The sequence below is a fragment of the Alnus glutinosa genome, chromosome 4 (genome assembly GCF_958979055.1).
Source record: "Alnus glutinosa chromosome 4, dhAlnGlut1.1, whole genome shotgun sequence".
NCBI classification, from domain to species: Eukaryota; Viridiplantae; Streptophyta; class Magnoliopsida; order Fagales; family Betulaceae; genus Alnus; species Alnus glutinosa.
In genome coordinates, this window is record NC_084889.1 from 25316603 (window position 1) to 25335677 (window position 19075).

At 34.6% G+C, this 19075-nt stretch overlaps 1 protein-coding gene, 1 long non-coding RNA gene and 1 other non-coding gene across 3 annotated transcripts; 1 reads left to right on the top strand and 2 right to left on the bottom strand.

The window, feature by feature from the left end:
- Nucleotides 1–3652: 3652 nt before the first annotated feature.
- Nucleotides 3653–5417, bottom strand: LOC133867011 (uncharacterized). Its single transcript, XR_009899972.1, has 2 exons — nucleotides 5212–5417; nucleotides 3653–4460 (listed from the first exon to the last, which is right to left on the bottom strand). It is a non-coding gene; the product is annotated as an uncharacterized LOC133867011 (long non-coding RNA).
- A 4139-nt stretch (nucleotides 5418–9556) lies between these two features.
- On the bottom strand, nucleotides 9557–10738 carry LOC133866230 (zinc finger BED domain-containing protein RICESLEEPER 2-like). Its single transcript, XM_062302769.1, has one exon. The coding sequence runs from the start codon at nucleotides 10736–10738 to the stop codon at nucleotides 9557–9559; it is 1182 nt and encodes a 393-aa protein (XP_062158753.1).
- A 7651-nt stretch (nucleotides 10739–18389) lies between these two features.
- On the top strand, nucleotides 18390–18496 carry LOC133867517 (small nucleolar RNA R71). The gene has a single exon (XR_009900076.1). It is a non-coding gene; the product is annotated as a small nucleolar RNA R71 (small nucleolar RNA).
- Nucleotides 18497–19075: the final 579 nt, after the last annotated feature.

Below are 19075 nucleotides of genomic sequence, written 5' to 3' on the forward strand. Positions count from 1 at the left end.
CAAGAATTTCCTTTGAAGAGCTCATTATGTTCCCTTCAAGTAAAGAAGTCGAACTCATCGTTGACCCCTTGTTAGGAGTAGTGCATATCTCGCAGACATCGCATCAAAGTAGCGTAACGGAAACGTGGTAAGCCTACAACTCACAAATATCATGTTCAACATTTACCTAACTAGACTGAAGTACCAAGAGTCGTTCGTGGTGTAAGATTTTTGTGTCCTTCAAATTCCAAGACACATCCTACCTTGAGACAATAAAAAGTTTCCTTCTAAACACCTTTTTCATAAATTCTTATCTTCAAATGGTGTTGACAAAAATCTTTTGGTTTCAAAACTCCAAAGCTCACATTGCTATTGTTGTAATATTACAGATAATATTTATTATTCTCTATTGTTTTATGACTGCTTGACATCAAGTCAAATTCATGATTTTATGCAAAAAAATGTCTTACGTATTGATTGAGAGCCTTAAAGAATAGAAAACGTTTTGACCATTGATTTTATTTTGACTACTGGTTATTTAATAAGTTTGGTAAGCATGGTCTGAATGTCCACTCTTGGTTTTACGTTTTGTATAAAAAAATAAAAAAAATAAAAAAAAATGATGCTATTTTCAGTATAAATTTAAGTTCTCAATGAGCATTTGATAACTTCTTCTTTGGCTTCCAACCTATTTTTAGCATGTGTTTTATATGTTTCAAGGTGAAATTGTTTTAGGCCAAAAATAAAATAATTGTTAATTTTCAGATTGATTTTAATTTTATTTCAACAAGAATTTTGTGCATCATCCAAAGATTTATTTCCAACAGCTTATATGACACTTGGCTCATTCAATTTGCAAAATCCCTATCTAAAATAAAACCTTTACCATATATAGTAGTGTAATTTCTAATCTCACTTACATTGGTTAGTAAGTACCTCTCATTCATTTTCTTCCTTCTTTCCATGGCAAAATTTTATGAAAGAAACGAAGCCCTAAAGCTTTGGATAGCCTTCCTTTAGCGCCATTCTCTTTTTCTCTTGTCTCTTTCACCTCCCACCAAGCATACAAATCTTGCTCTTGGAAGAGTAATTGTCGGCATGTATTTCCCTAGTACCATCTCCCTCTCTCCCTTGCAATATTTCAATTCTCCTCATCTCTTATCTGCATTATGTATTCTTTTCCTTTACATTGTCTCTTTTTGATATTTCTTCACACAACTCAGTTAGGCGGTTGTGGTATTCCATTCTCTTTGTCTTTTGTTGTAGTTCAATATGGTCACCTTTTGTGTTTGGAGTCCGTATAATTAGATATAATTAGGCAGTATTACCCGATAGAAAATGCAGTTAGACCGTCTTTGAGGCGAAGTCCAAGATTCGTGGAGATCGAAGTACCGGTCAACGATGATATGTTGCTATATGGAACCTCATACTGAGGGAAGTGTAGGCCGCCGCAATATTGGGACGAAGTGGACAGAAGCTACTAGAGCCAGAAACTATCGGAAAACATATGAGAAGATGTCAGTAAACGAACAAGGATTGACAATGACTCAGAGTCGTCGTCGGAGCTATGCTAATGTGAGATGACCAGAATTGAAGTTCGAAGTTGGCACACAATTTTCTCAAAGTAAAGGAATAACACGCGTTTTATCCTAGATTTGTGAGATCCTCCAGAAAGCTGGAGCGACAATATACCGATTGGCGCTACCATCGAACCTTTCCCGAAATTCTCAACGTGTTTCTTATACCAACGTGGGAGAAGCGTATCATGGGTTTGACTCACATCTTGATTCTTGAGAAACAAGAGCATTCCGTTGGTGAAGGTCTTATGGAATAATCACTCCGTAGAAGAAGTTTTACGGCGCCAAACTCGAGACGTTGTTCTCTATGCCCCGCTTGCCTTGAAGGGTGAGACTGGAGTCGAAAACCATCCAAAACACGAGCAAGAAGATAACAGTGATCAACCAACGATCGACAACAGCGCTGAGTCGTCAAAAAAAAAAAAAAAAAACTGCATTGATGCGAGACGACGAGAATTGGAGTTCGAAGTCGACACACTTCTTACCCATTAAAACAACATATGACATGAGTTGTTTGGCAAAGGAGTATGTGAGTGAGATTGTACGACTACACGGTGTGTCATTGTCGATCATTTCAGATCGTGACCCATGCGTTACCTCTCGATTTTGGCATTGTCTACAGGACGCAATAGGGACGAAGTTAAAATTTAGTACGGCATTCCGCCCTCAAACGGACGGACAATCGGAAAGAACGATCCAGACAGTGGAAGACATGATGAGAGCTTTCAAGGGTAGCTGGAGTCAGTATATTCCTTTAATGGAATTCGCATACAATAATAGCTACCAAGCAAGCATCAAGATGGCACCATACGAAGCCCTTTACGGGAGAAGGTGCCGATCACCACTCTATTGGGATGAGGTTGGAGAACGACAATTGACAGGACCAGAATTAATCCAGGAAACTACAGAGAAGATTACCCTAATCTGAAGGACTGTTTTAAAAATATTTTTGAGATAAAAGTTGTCGGTATAAATGTTATTTTTTCAAATCACATTTTTAAGAGAGGCTTTGCTTATAAAGGATTTTCTAATTATTAGTAAATTGCTTAGTTGGTTCCCGAGACGGGAAGTTACAACCTTTTGAAATTAATGAGAAAAGTAGAGTAAAAACCCTCCCACACGTTGCCTCAAGAGTGATCAAAGGAATAAGAATAATTTATGAGAATGAGATTTTTATAAATGAGGCACGTGTGTGGAGGAGACTATTATTTTGGCCCCAGAGATATTCATAGAGATTTACAGATTTTAAGCTCGGTACCGTTGCTTGGATGGAAGCGCAACCGCTGAAGGACTTAGAGAAGACGGTAATCTATCCCTATGTCATGCTAAGTGCACAGGATGTAATAGTGTACATGGGCCCTATATATGAGAAGTCTTAATTGTTAACGAGTATTTTATGTGTTAAGTAAAATGCCGAATTTTGAATTGTGTTCTAGAAATTTAGATTTCAAGTGTATTTTAATAATTGTTTTAAAGAAAATGAAGTTAACTCAACCGTTTTATGGTTGGGGGTTGTCTTACTGAGCATTTCTCGCTCACCCCTTATTTTTGTTTTGTTTTTAGGTTATGAACAGAGAGACCTAGGCGGCCGGGATGGGATCTAGGCTAGCGGTAGGATATTATTTTTCTGTTACCTTAATAAGTGCACTCGCACAATAAATCCAGTTTTCCTTTGCATTTTCATTTATGGTATCAAACAGTATTACTCTTTTCGAAATAAACGTTTCCGCATTTATTAAAGCTCTGAGTTTTAAAATTATTATTATTTTCTTTATTTAATTTATTTAATTCAGCACATTAGCTAGGTTATTTGGTAGACCTTACGAATCTTTGCAGTTTGGTGTATGAAAATGGAAGAACCTAACCCTTAGCGGTTTGGGGGCGTTACACTGTTAGTTACTAGACCTGGGATTTAGAGGTTCAAACTTTACTTGGACAAACGGCAGACAGTGTAAGGACCCGCCTTTTACAAAAAGACGTAAGTGAAAATTTCGATTTTCACGTATCGTTATGACATCAACACTGATGTCATCAGAGTATAAATTAGCAGCGGAATATATTTTTCTTTTACAACTTAGGAATCGTAACACATTGAGTTGACTGAAATACTACTAGACATTCATTCTGAAATCGTTATACTATACATTGAAATATTTGTCACTGATGACACTAAAAACATACATGGAAAATATATCAAATACAAGTATTCCTCTAAGTATACTATTTTCCAAAAGAATACAAACATTACAAGGAAATCATCAGCTACATTAATATCAGCTTTAACTCTTCAATGCTAACAAAATCCAATCCTTTAATTTAATAACCTTTTGTACATGCATAATGGACTACCACCCATATATAAATATATGGGTTAGTCTACTGCTTCTAATAATATAATGAATATGCACTTATTTATGAAATACAACACAATGAATATATAACCTCAAGGTCACAAGTATACGCAATTTATGGCCTATGGTTGCAAGTCATAGTCATAGATTGAATATCAAATAACCCTAAATCAGTAACATGACAGTTTTAATGCAGTGTCTTAATTAATCATCTTTTGCACATCACTCATTCGTGAAGCCATAGGTCTGGTATATCGTGTTAGCCCGGGATTACTGTCCCCTCACTTAACGTTTATTGGTTTGTTACCTGAAGCCAAAGGTCCCAACGTCAGGTTATTTATTAGGTTCAACCGGGATCTGATGGTCCCACCACTGGCCTATAACCCCCTATGTCTACCAGCTCATTATTAAGCAGTTTAATTAAAAATAGAAAATATATAAAATCACATGCACAACCAAGTAAACAAATCCATAATCATGGCATTATAAAAAGATACAAGTAAGTGTTTTAGAAATACTTACTTCCCTCTGATGCAGTCTCCTAACTCATCATCTGCAATAAACACACATTTATACATACAAAGTGTTAACATCATCACTCATGAATATTAATTATATACACAGATTCAATTATCATTTTGCTTGAAAGATCACTCATCATTATGAGCTTATGGAACTCAACATGATAATTGTACTCTAAACCTTATATATAAATAATTATAACATCCAAAACTCTTCGGTAATATATTTATGTATACAAAATATCATTATCTAATTTTCTAACAAAAGTGTTAATAACTAAACATAGTTCATACATAACTCTAGTCCGAAGCAACCTGTCCATTAAAACCCAAATTCTAGAAACTCCTTACTCAAAAACCGAACTCAACTAATTGATAAAACACCAGTTTAATCGCTTCAATAACATAACAAAGCCTCTAAATCATTCGGCCAACTCACAGCCAATGTCCAGAAATCACCATAGGAAATACTAACACTCAAAACAGAAACATCAATACTCCAAATCATGGTACACGGCCGAACAATAACACAGCCAACTACCAAAACCACAACCCAAAACTGGGAATACGGGCAAATAGGGGGTACACCACACAGTTTAGCCAAACAGCACACCAAAATACCCAATCAGTTCTTCAACTAACTCACAACCCCAAATCCACAAATCACCCAGCAAAATTAGTAGAAATCCATTCCAAAATATTTTAGGACTAAATTAGTAGTAATCACTATATATTAATATATTAATTTCTTCCTAAGATTACAAGGTTTACCGAAAATCTCACCAAAAATCGTCCTTCCGTCGAAGCCACAGAAAACCCACCGGAAATTGGTTCTAGTTCGGCCTGGGTCTGCTACAGGTCCTCCACAATTGATCGGAACCTAGGTTCCACTAGAAATCGCACCTCCGGCCTCCTTTGCACAGACCCACCAACTATCGAGTCCTCTCTCTCCCTCTCTCTCCCGTCGATCTCCCTCTATTCCATTCTCTCTCTCTTTCTCTCTCTCTGTTCTCCCGATCTCTCTCTCTCTCACTCTCTTTTCTCATCTCTGGGTTCATGAAGAAGGAACCGGAAGAACATGGAAGAAGAAGAGAAAAGGAAGAAAAAAAGAGAAAAATAAAAAAAGAAGGAAGAAGAATGAAATAATAAAAGGAATGAAGTGTTGAGAGTCTCTGTTAAATAGATGTCAAGCAACTTGTTGAGCAAGTCGAATGATAATGTTGACTCATCATATAATTATTACAAGGATTATATTCCTTGAGATATTTTTACTAACTCCAGTTAAATTCTATCTCAGTTAATTTAATCTGAGTTAAAAGATAAAATATCTGATTAATCCAGGGTTAAGTTTTATCTAGTTAATTTAACCTGGGTTAACCTGTAGATATTTATTCAAAATTTACTAATTAACTTTTTAGTGCAGAAATTTTTATCTCAGATTTTTACTATTTTAATCCAATTGATTAAAATACCAATCTAAGTCCATTTTGAGTCTAGTTCGTTTCATTTAGGGATGTAATCGAGCCGAGCCGAGTCAAGTTTGACATTTTCAAGACTGGCTCGTTTAAGAAGCCCTCTAATCGAGCCAAGCTCGAGCTCGAGCCGAGCTTTAGAATCCTTGTCCGAGCTCAGCTAGTTAGGTAATTACCTTGGCTCAAGCTCGCCAAGTAAACCTTATCGAGCCGAGCCGGGACTCGATAGGCTTGGTTCAGCTCGAGCTCGATATGTAGTTAAATATTTAAAAGAGCCTAATTCGAGCTCGAGCCCGATTAAAAAGCTATTCGAGCCTTTAATAAGCAACTCAGCTCATTTAAGGCTCGTTTAGTATGTTTTGGAATATGATATGTAAATATTAATAAATAAACTATTAAATACAAAATTTATTCTAAAAATACCAAGTAACTTATTTCAAGCATTAGGCATTCACAATATTACAAGCAACTTTGAAAAAAGAAATCCTGAATTACAAGGGAAAAAAAAAAAAAATGAAAGAAGTACAACTATAAGTGAACTAATAGATAAAATTTACATAAATAACTAAAATACAACACAAATTACAGTTTAAATAATTTAATCTCAACTCTAAAGGGTTACAGTTCTCACATATTGACACCACTAACTTAAACAAAATTCATGCAAAATCAAATAACAATTACAAGACAAAATTCAACTCTAAAGGGTTGCACTTCCCACTAACCACCCTGCATTCACTAAAAAAAGTTTGTTAGATATTTTTGCTCCCTTACATTATTTACTCAAAGTTCTTCAACCTTAATAAACATGTCAAGGGAGCTTGATCACTTAAGATTAATTAGCATGCAAATGACCCTGATTAGTTCCTTGGAGACTAAAGATTCATAAGCAAGCCTTCAAATATAAGACAAACAAGAACAAGTAAAACTAAAAGATTACATAAAAAAATTCTAGACCCAACTAAAAAGTGGTAACAGAAAAATGTGGATACCTTTAAAGAAGCTAGCTTTGGATCTTGCCCAAAACAAAATTCTAGAGAATTATTATGCAGTGAAACTCAAAAGAAGAAGAGACAGTGCTGACATGCAGCAATAATTATTAAGAGAGACAAAAACTAAACAACCATAGCTAAGCAGAAGAAAAAAACATATCATGCAAAAAATAATTAATAAACCAATTAAGATTGAAATGTCAAATGGATTAAAAATTAGAACACAGTGAAAATACTTCAATTTCCTGGTAGATGCAGTCCAACGTGTATAGGCCAAACACAACCCCATTTAAAGCAGGCAGCTACATTGAAAGTTCCTTTTTGTAAATTATTAAAACTTTGTATTTTAGGTATTTTAGGTATTTTCCTTTCTAGTGGAACTGAGGAAATTGCTTATCAAAATTTTATCTCTTTCAGCAGGTCTTCTTTAACAATATATATATATATATATATATATATATTTTAATTTTCCAACCGCAACACTCAAGCAATTCCTTCTTGAAATCACATTAATATGGGGGCACACTGCACACATATGTTCAAATAGAAAGGTTAAGGTGCCAAGTTAAATTTTGCTTCCATTGTTTATAGAAGCATTTTTCTTTGAATTCCTGTGTTACAGTTCCAAATATTTCACTCAATTTAACCCTTAGAACATGCAAAGAAATTGAACAGAAATTTGATCAATCAAACATAATGTACCTCGTTTTCATGAAAAAGATATAAATGCATGCATGGTGATTGATGATGAAGAGATGAAAATGTTCATTGAGGGAGATTCTTACACTAATTGAAGTGGGATCTAATCTTGGTGTGGGTAGCGATGATTGGGTTGTAATGCATCTACTTGAAAATAGGTTTGAGAATCAAATGGTTATTGTTATGCAAATCAACTTCCTACATTTTATATATATATATATATATATATATATATATAGACATTTCAACTATGATGAACAAAACATCAACATTTAGTAGCTAAAAGAAATCTGAAGCTTTTTTTAGGCCGGGGGGGGGGGGGGGGGGGGGGGGTTGGGGGGGTTTAGTAGATATGTATAACTTCTACACTGAGAATTAGCAAATCCACTTTTTTGCAAACATCAAAATAGATTGCAAGGTTATACACACAAGACAAACAAAAAACAGTAGTTGTCAATCTATTTTAATGTCACGAAAAAAAAAAAAAAACCTTGAATAATACAAAGATGTCAAAATACGAGAAGTTACATTAGTCTCCCATTTCATATTACAGGAAGAAAAGAGAAGCAAAAAGTTATCCAAGAAAAAAATTCAATAATTAAACCACGTCAAACAGGAAAAACCTTTTAAGGCGAGTAAGCTAGCATCCTAATTTTGTGCAACCTTGGTAAATTAGGGAACACTATATTGATCCCAAGCACTTGATATGTTTTTTGGGTAATCAATATGTAATGAGTTGAATGGAACAAAACTCAAATACAAAGGGAGGAGACCAGACCAATCACGCAGTCCCCTAAAAACTACAATCCAGAGAACAGCAAAAGCACCACATACAAGCTAACTGAGCAACACTTTTGAGATTGTAAGGACCTGAATAAGACCAAATTTTCTAACTTGTTTGGCAGAGTGTTGCAAGCTAAATAGAAGTAGAACTAATCAATCTTTTTATAAAACCAAATTTCAAATGATAGAACCAATATAAGACTTAGCATTTATGCAACACCTTCACAGTTTTGTAATGTAAAATAAATGGAACCTTCTCAGTTTTCACAATGTCTGCATTGCTGGTCAAAGCTAAAGTGGCCGGGCTGCATCAACTTTTGACTTTTGTTCTCAAAGCTAGCCACCCTACATTCACTAAAAAAAGTTTGTTAAATGTTTTTACTCCCTTGCATTGTTTACTCAAAGTTTTTCAACCTTGATAAACATGTCAAGAGAGCTTCATCACTTAAGATTTATTTAGAACATAGAATTTAATTACCATGACAAACATGAATTACCATTACCATGTCAAGAGAGCTTCCATTCCCTTTGGACATTCACTGCCATTCCAAGAACTGAACCAAAATGGTTAGATATTTTTACTCCCTTGCATTTATTTATTCAAAGTTCCAAAAACCTTGATAAATATGTCAAGGGAGGTTTACAAATAAAATAACACATAAATTGTTTGAAAACTATATATAATGCCATAGCCCAATCATGCCCACAAAAGATTATAGAAGTATGAAACAACAGTTCAAAATACAACACCAAATTCAAAATACATATATAGTCCCTACAACTTTGAACTTCTTGAATCATGGTGGCGTTGGTCAGTCTACTTCAACCACTTTCTACAAAAACAAACAGAAAAAAGTTAATAACTTATTATAATGTCTTAAAACAAATAATTAACACATAATAAAAATGTGCATAAAAGTCTCACTTCCAGCTTCATCTTCATTTGTTTCATAATTTTTTCTAAGTCCATGTAATGCCCTCACCCAATCATGCCCACATAAGATCATTTCTACTGTTTTGGTGGACAATCTCGCTCTGTGAGGATCAATTACTCTACCACCAGCGCTAAAGGATGATTCTGATGTTACTGTAGTGATTGGAACAGCTAAAATGTCTCGTGCCATCTTAGACAAGATGCGATACTTCAAGGCATTAAATTTCCATCATGCCAAAGCCTCAAACTCAGCATCCATTGACATCATTTTCACATATGTAAACGTTCTCTTTAAGATATACATCCAAATCTGTTTTAGCAGGTCGCACATCATCATTACATATTACATGTTGCAAAAATCTTGATCGACCAATAGGAGCTTTGACTGCAGCAACTCTAGTAGAACCACTTGTAGAACGGGAATTTTCTTGAGCAATTTGTTGCAGTTGCATAACAGATGAATTATGAGATGTTACATATACCTCATATAACTCATGAAGAACAGAGTGGACATTATCAATGTTCATAGAAGATTCAGGCTCTGGGTAAATTAGAGGGAAACAAAATTTTATCAACTTCATTTTGTATCTCGGATCCAGCATAGCTGCTAGTGCCATTAATAAATTGCAATTACCCCAATACTTCTCAAACTTGTTACTCATTTTACTCACCATTACCCTAATGTACTCATTATTATCCCTACACTTTAACAACAATACTTCTTTAATCCTCCAAACCTCAGGTAGAAACAGATTTGAAGTTGGGTATTCACTGCCAGATACTATGTTGGTCACATCATTAAAAATTGACAAAATTTGGTTCACATTTTCAACCTTCTCCCATTCTTCAGGGCTTATTAACCATTGAAATGCTTGATCACTTTGATGGTATCTAGGAAATACTTCTTTGAATTGTACGGCTGTCGCCAACATCATGTAAGTGCTATTCCAACGTGTAGGGACATCTAAAATCAATTTCTTGCCAGGGAGTTGCATTCTTTTTGCAATATCACTAAATTTTCTCAACCGACCCTCAGAAGCCACTATGTACTTGATACCCTCTCTAACTAAATCAACTATGTCTCCAATTTCAGCAATTCCTACTTGCACCAACAAGTTAGTAATATGAGCACAACATCGCACATGAAATGATCGACCTCCAATAGGCAAGACTTCTCTTAACTCAAAATCATCTTTAAGAATTCTGATTGCAGTATCATTTGCTTTAGCATTATCAATCGTTATTGTAAATACCTTGTCCTCAATGCCCCAATCACCAAAACACTTTCGTAGTTCTTCAGCAATAACAACACCACTATGTGGAGGAGGTACATTACGAAAATTCAACACTCTCTTTTGAAGGAACCAATCGGAGTCCACAAAGTGGCAAGTCACCACCATATATGACACTCTTTGTGCACTTGTCCACATATCCGTGGTGATGTTGACCTTGTCCACCCCCCCCCCCCCAACAATGTTTTCAACTTCTTCTTCTCAATGTTATACGTAGTAAAGCAATCTTTCCTAATAGTTGCACGGCTAACCTTCTTCCAAAGAGGATTTAAGGACTTACATAACTTGTTAAACATTTCATGCTCCACTATTTTAAAAGGATAATCATGGCAAAGTCATGTGAGCAGCAAGTTCTCTAGATCTCTCAATCTTAAAAGTAAAATTTGACATAGATATATCTCCCGTTGCATCAGGATCAAGGGCAATGCACTTTTACTTTTTGTTGGCAAACACATATTTGAGACACACAACCAAATGCCTACAAAGTGTAGAGGTAGAACTTGAGCTGGAAATGGCAAACAACTTTTTGCACCACTTACACTGCGATTTCTTGACACCACCAACTTCAACAATATCAAAGTCATTCCAAACAGGCGAAGTCTTCCGGCTCTCTCTCTTTCCATACACATTCTTCTTAGGATTTTCATCAGTAAGACCCACAGTTTGGGATTCACCTTCTAAGGAAGGACTTATCATCGAGTCATCCCCACATGCAGATTGATTGACTTCTATTGGTTGACTTGTATCTTCCATAACTAATTAATTATTAAAATGTGAAAGATAGGTTATAGGTATGAAACAGAAATGCCCAAAACTATGAACAAATATACTAACACAATATGGCAAAAAACAAAACAAAAACATAACAGGATGGATTTTTAACAAAACAAAACAAAAACAAAATATGGCAGATTTTTAAAGTAAAACAAAACAAAACTTCTAACATGGTGGATTATAACATTGTAGATTTTTAAGTTGTATAGATTATGACTATTTCTAAACAAATAAATTAAACAAGGAACAACCATACTAACACTGTAACACAACATGGCAGAAAACAAAACTAAAACGAAACATGGCAGATTTTTAAGTAGCATAGAACATGACTGTTTTTAAACAAATAAATTAAACAAGGAACAACCATACTAAGTCACTAACACAACATGGCATAAAACAAAACGAAAACAAAGCATGGCAAATTTTTAACAAAACAAAACAAAAATAAAACATGGTAGATTTTTAGACTAAAACAAAACAAAACTTCTAACATGGTGGATTGTAACAAGGCAGATTTTTAAGTAACAGATTTGTAACTTTCTTTGTTTTTGTTTTTCCTCGCCCTCTAGGTATTATACAAGAAAATCACTAGAACAAATTAAGAAAGGGATACCTTATTACCAATTGCACGCCTAAAGCCACATGGAACTGCTGCACCATCTACATCACCGACATTAGCTTTAAGATTGTTTATAACCCTAAAATACAACACTTCAACTATCATAAATGAGAAAGTCACCAATGAGAGGGTCTTAAATAAGATTAAAGAGAAAGAAGTATACACCTAAAAAAAGAAACAGAAAGACAAACTATATACATGCATAGAGCTTAACAACGCATAAAAATTTAACCATATGTCCATTATTTTATATTGCATTTTAGGACACAGATAAGCAGACCCATTATTTTAAATAAAGCTCAAACTCAAGTGAAAATACACTCCAGAAAATCTGGATCAAAACTCCTGCTTAGGGACAAACCCCCTAAACAGGAACAAACAAAGAAAAGCTATACACAAATGGCTAAACTCAAAACAAAGCTATACACAAACAGCTAAACACAAAATAGAAAATACAAGTCTATAACAAATCCAACCTAAACTGCAAAACAGAGCAGCAATCAACAAAACACCAGAAACAAATGCTGCACTGCAAAAGAAAAAAGCAGCTGCTCAAGAGTATCAAAACAACAAACAGAACCCAACCTCAATTAATCTTTTTTTTTTTTTTTTTTTTTTTTTTTTTTTTTTTTTTATGAATAAGTATTATAAGTGAACATTTTATTCTCAAACAACATCGAAATACAAACAATGGTCTGGCAAGACCACCGAAAACAACAAAACCAGAGCAAATAAGATTTGTTTACACAAAAACAAATGAAAAGCACAACATGTTAAACCAATACAAAACCATCTACCTCAGTCAATCTTTAGGAACCACAAACACTTTAAAACTCAAGTGAGATAAACAATTCAAAAAATAATCTGAAAAAGAGTCATAGATTCATGCCTTCACACTGATACAGAGTCCAAATTGCAGATTTTGTAAAACACGGTAAACACCGAAACATTAAACTTCAAACATATGAAACGCCCCCTAGCCCCATACTCTTTAGTATTTATGTTTTTTCTATGCAATAAGCATCAATATTGGTTTTTTTAAGCAATAACCAGAGATCTAGAACAGAATGCCAGAAGCTGAGATGCATAAATATCAATATATCATATTATAAAAATGTATACACATTAGGCAATCACGTAAAGGCAGGCAAAGCTCAATAATCGAGTGAGTCAGTGACAAGAAAAACTCAAACCGTTGAATCAAAATAATCCAATGGTTGGATGGAAACCACTCCTTTGAATCAATAGGTGAAAGGCCAGACAAAACATTTAATGGCCGCTCCCTCTCCATCGAATCGTTAATCTTCTGTCTTCTCAAGCCTCTCTCCATGTCATCATCATTGTCACGCACTCACGCCTCACCATGAATGGATCAGATGATCGAAAAGAAGAAAAAGATCTTTATGCGCCGTTGGATTCTCCAGACACAAATCGCGCATGGGAAGCTTCGCCAAAACTCAAAAGCTCTTCTCTAAAACAACTACAAGAGGCACTCGAATGGTCTTGAAAGATTAGGAGAATGGATGTCGTAGGGGGTACTGGGTAGTGGGTAGTGATAATAGCTTAAAAGTGCTTATTTTTCCTATTAAAATAAGTATTATCATACTTTATTAAAATTTAATTCTTGCATTTTATATTTAATTGTGAAATATTGTTTAAATATTAATATTAAGATTAAATGATATATTAATGCAAGAAATTGTGTTATGTAGGAATTACAAAAGAAATCAAAGAGTAAAAGCCAAGATGTGAGTCAAAAGAAGAAGTTTATCATATGCCCAAGATAAAGTCCAATGTGTAAAACAAGAACAGGTGAAACCAAACTGCTGGACCCACGAATTGGATAAACATTCTAATACTACTACATGACAAAACCAAGAAGAAAAATGTGTCTTTGGCTCTTATAAAAAGAAGCGGAGTTTTATTTTAAGTGTAAGAGAGAAACATGGAATAAAGAGAAGACTGAGATTCTTATAGTAGTACGAATCCCAAAAGAAGAATGACTCTTATCTCTATAAGAGAAGCAACACGGCAACAAACAAGGGGGCCAGAAAATTGCAGAAAAAAAAAGAAGAAGACGTTCAGCTCAAGATCAAAGAAGACAGCGACGACGGTTCAAGATTTATTTTTATTTTCTTCTCAGTTATTTTATTTTGCTAGCACGATGTTTATGATTTTAACGATGAAATTTATTTACATAATCATGTCTAGCTAAATAAAATAACTGAGAAGAAAATAAAAATAAATCTTGAACCGTCATCGCTGTCTTCTTTGATCTTGAGCTGAACGTCTTCTTCTTCTTTTTTCTGCAATTTTTTCGGCCCCCTTGTTTGTTTCCGTGTTGCTTCTCTTATAGAGATAAGAGTCATTCTTCTTTTGGGATTCGTACTACTATAAGAATCTCAGTCTTCTCTTTATTCCATGTCTCTCTCTTACACTTAAAATAAAACTCCGCTTTTTTTTATAAGAGCCAAAGACACCTTTTTCTTCTTGGTTTTGTCATGTAGTAGTATTAGAATGTTTATCCAATTCGTGGGTCCAGCAGTTTGGTTTCGCCTCTTCTTGTTTTACACATTGGACTCTATCTTGGGCATATGATAGACTTCTTCTTTTGACCCACATCTTGGCTTTTACTCTTTGATTTCTTTTGTAATTCCTACATAACACAATTTCTTGCATTAATATATCATTTAATCTTAATATTAATATTTAAACAATATTCCACAATTAAATATAAAATGCAAGAATTAAATTATAATAAAGTATGATAATACTTATTTTAATAGAAAAAATAAGCACTTTTAAGCTATTATCACACCCCCCAACCAGCCTATTGCTAGTCCCTAGCAATTCAAGCGACTTAAAACACAAACTAAAACAGACTCAAGAAAAGAATAATTTTTTTCTTCTTTTGTTTTTCTAAATGTAGAGAAAAAAAAAATTAAAATAAAAGTTCTAACTACACCACTTTCGCTGGCATTCTTGATTGCATTTAGCGAATGCAACAAGCCTTTAAACCCTAGGTGTCCCTAGTGGACGAGTTATAGTCTTGTGAGGGCTTACTAGAAGCGATACCCACAAACGCTATATTACTTCCAACCACCTGCTCAGTCTTAACTTCAAATTAAATAAATGCCAAACTATGTTATCTGTGAGAGTGGAGTAGCACAAAATATAATATTTATTCATTAACAAGCTTAGAAGCAAAAACTTCATTTTCACAGGTTTAGGACATCCAAAATAGGTCACATCACCTATAATTGGCTACTGAAACGCCACAAGTCCTCTTTTGGTGTAGAGTGAACTATCACACAATCATGGGGCTTCAAAGTAATTCCTATATACATGATTCAATACCCCAAAATTCATTGGAATCTCCATTTGATGAAACAACCAAGGTAGAAATTAAGCTACTTTTTCTATTTCTCTTTTTTTCTTTTTCTTTCTCTCTCTCTCTCTCTCTCTCTCTCTCTCTCTCTCTCTCTCTCTTTTATTTATTTTTTATTTTTATACCATGTGTGGACTGTGCAATACTTAGCTCCCTTAAGTTTTCTAATTGACCCATGTATCGAGCTTTAAACCAATGATTCCCAAGCCTGAGGGCTTTAGGGCATTAGGTGTAGAAACACCCCTACGGGTTTACTAAATCAAGTCAAAAAGACTACGAAGCTAAACTAGCCACAACATGACATCAATCACTCCAAACTTCTAACCTTTTGACGCGAACACTCTCTGCTTACTGAGGCAAGAGGCCTGGTTACTCAACAAAAAACTCAAAGTGGTCAATAACTCTTTTTTTTTTTTTTTTTTCTTCTAATAATATATATATAATATAATATTAATTTCATGCCAAGGTCGTCTCTCATCCAATGAATCAACCAAATAAACTTAAGATATAAAAAAAATGCATATTTGGTTTTACAATTCATACCCCACGACTATATGCTAGTGTGCTTGTGCTAAGTTCAAAGTGAAACGAGTGAAGTATTCAGTAGCTAAAAATAAGCAGCAAAATTCAAATTTCCTAGTCCTGTAATCATGTATTTGTGAATTTAAGCTTGCCATTGAACTTCGAATCAAAATTAAGGTTCCACAACACTCTAAAAAATGACTTACTCAGGTATTCAAGTTCAACATAACCATTAAAGAAGTCAAGACATCATTGCAATTTTTTTTTTTTTTCTTTCAATCACTGTCAACTCCTCCCCCCAACCTAAAACTTATATTGTCCTCAATATAACAAAAGGAAGCAAAAAGTATGGGTTAAGAAGAGTACCTTGAGTTGATGACAAGTAAAGACACTTTATTATTTGCAAAATGGGTTAGAAAACAAAATAAACAAAAACAAAAACAAAAATAAAAACAAAAACACAACCTAAACTAACACTACTACTACAATTGCCAATCACGTTTAGGTGTTTGGCAAATCCTGATAAACGGGATCCACCAGATTAAAAGACTCATTCTTAAGCTCACAATCTTCAAAAAATGGTTTCAAATATTTTTCTTTAAAAGCATTGCCATTTTTTGATTTTTCAATTTTCGGTGCTATGAAATTAGATAGATGAGTTTTAATGGGACTATACAAGTCCTCAAAACATGGGTTCCTTCCATTAGTGTCCATCATTGGATTAGCATCCAAAATATCATTAGCCATGTCTAATTCTATATCATCACTATTGGGATTCAGTAAATATACCTCTATAGGATCAGAAATCATAGAATGATCAAATTTACTTTCCACCAAATTTTGGATCATGTCTACCTCAACAATTTCCTCATCATCATCAATGGCAGGTTGCTTATAAATGTTGAAGATGTTCAACTCAACGGTCATATTTCCAAATGTGAGCTTCATGATTCCATTCTTGCAATTAATCAAAGCATTAGAAGTAGCTAAAAATGGTCGTCCTAAAATGACAGGAACGTCAATGCTAGATGGTGCAACAGGCTTTGTATCTAAAACAATGAAATCCACTGGAAAGTAAAATTTATCCACTTGAACTAAAACATCTTCTACTATCCCTCTCGGTATAACAACAGTTCGGTCGGCAAGTTGCAAAACAACTTTGGTGGGTTTTAATTCACCAAGACCTAACTGCTCATAAACTGAGTAGGGTAGTAAATTAACACCAGATCCTAAATCAATCAATGCTTTATCAATCTTATAATCACCAATGATGCATGGGATAGTGGGTGATCCAGGGTCTTTATGCTTGAAAGGTATTTTCTGCTGAATTATCGAACTTACCTGCTCTGTTAAAAATGCCTTCTTTTGTACAAAAAGCTTTCGCTTTATAGTGCAAAGATCTTTCAGAAATTTTGCATATGATGGAATTTGTTTGATGGTATCTAACAAATGGATATTTATCTTTACCTGTTTGAACACTTCCAAGACATCTTGATTTGTTGTCCCCATTTTAGGTGCAAGCAACCTTTGGGGGAATGGGGCAATAGGCTTATACACTCTTTCCTCAACATCCCCAACCTTACTAGACATGTCATCATCCTTGGTTTTTAAATTTTCCTTGGGTTCTGAAACCTTTGTTGGGATTTCTTTGTTAACCTCTTTTCCACTCCTAAGGATAGTGACAAACTTAGCATGTTTCACTTGAGTATTTTGGACTTCATTTACCCCATACCGAGGGTTAGGTTCAGGTTGAGATGGAAACTTTTCTTTTTCTTGAATGCTCATAAATGAGGTGATCTTGGTGAGAGTGCTTTTTATGTCATCGATGGCTTGTGATGTTCGACTATTGAATGAGTCTTGCCCTTGCATAAATGTTTGCAACATATCCTCAAGAGTCCTCTTATGTGGGGGAAGATAAGGAACAAAGTTAGAGGGCTCTTGAGGTGGTGGTGGTACATTATTCTCCTGTCTCCAACTAAAATTGGAGTGATTCCTCCACCCCGAATTGTATGTCTCAGAGTATGGAGAATTAAAATGATTTTTGTAAGTGTTTATGGCATTTGCTTGTTCATGCAATACTTCTTTAAAAGCTGGAATAGTTGGACACTCATGTGTAGTGTGTCCACTGACTTCACAAATGCTACACCCTTCTTCTTTTTGCTCAGATTTGATTTCATTATCTTTCTTTAATTCTAAAGTTTTCAACTTTTCTGGCCAAACTTGAAATTTTAGCATATAAGTCATCCCCTTCCCTAAGGTGATACATACCCCCACTAAATGAAGTGGTAGGAGGCTTGGTCTTACTAGAACTTTCAGGGGAAGTGGTGTCTCAAGATTGAGCATTTTCAGCTAGGTGGTCAAAGTATTCCCAAGCCTCATTGGGGTCTTTGTTTAAAAATTCACCATTACACATCATTTCAACAAATTGGCACATTTGGGGCATCAAACCCTCATAGAAAAAATTAATGGTACGCCAAATTTCATAGCCATGATGTGGGCAAGAGTTTAACAAATCTTTAAAACGTTCCCAATATTGATAAAATGTCTCATTTTCCTTTTGAACAAAATTCATGATTTGTCTTTTAAGAGCATTTGTCCTATGAATAGGAAAAAACTTTTTGAAAAATTCAGTTTGCACCTCTTGCCATGTGCCTATTGTCCTAGGTCTCAAAGCATTAAGCCAAGTCTTAGCTTTATCTTTTAGAGAGAAAGGAAACAATTTAAGCCTAACTAATTCTTCACTACAAGTTTGGTCATGAAAAGTGAAACATGCTTCCTCAAATTCTTTTATGTGCAAATAAGGATTTTCAGACTCAATACCATGGAATTTAGGAAGTAATGGAATCGTACCTGGTTTGAAAATTATTACCTTGGTGAGGAAAAATAATGCATGAAGGGGTACTGCTGCGAGGCGGTTGCAAATATTCACGCAATGACCGCATTGGTGGATCATTATGATTCAAATTCTCATTCTCCCCATGATTACTACCATCATCAGCCATCGTGCCAAGTGTGTGAGAATGTACTGAAGACTCAAACAAATTTTCTAAACACACTTCAAATTCTATTTTTATCAAACAACCACTCTGATCACGATACCAAGCATTCATACACCAACAAACACACAATAAAAAAAAATAAAAAAAATAGAAAATTAAAGATGGAACGA

Bases quoted from the DNA above. Each gene is read 5' to 3' on its own strand.
- LOC133866230 (XM_062302769.1), bottom strand. From the start codon at position 10,738: ATGTGGACAAGTGCACAAAGAGTGTCATATATGGTGGTGACTTGCCAC.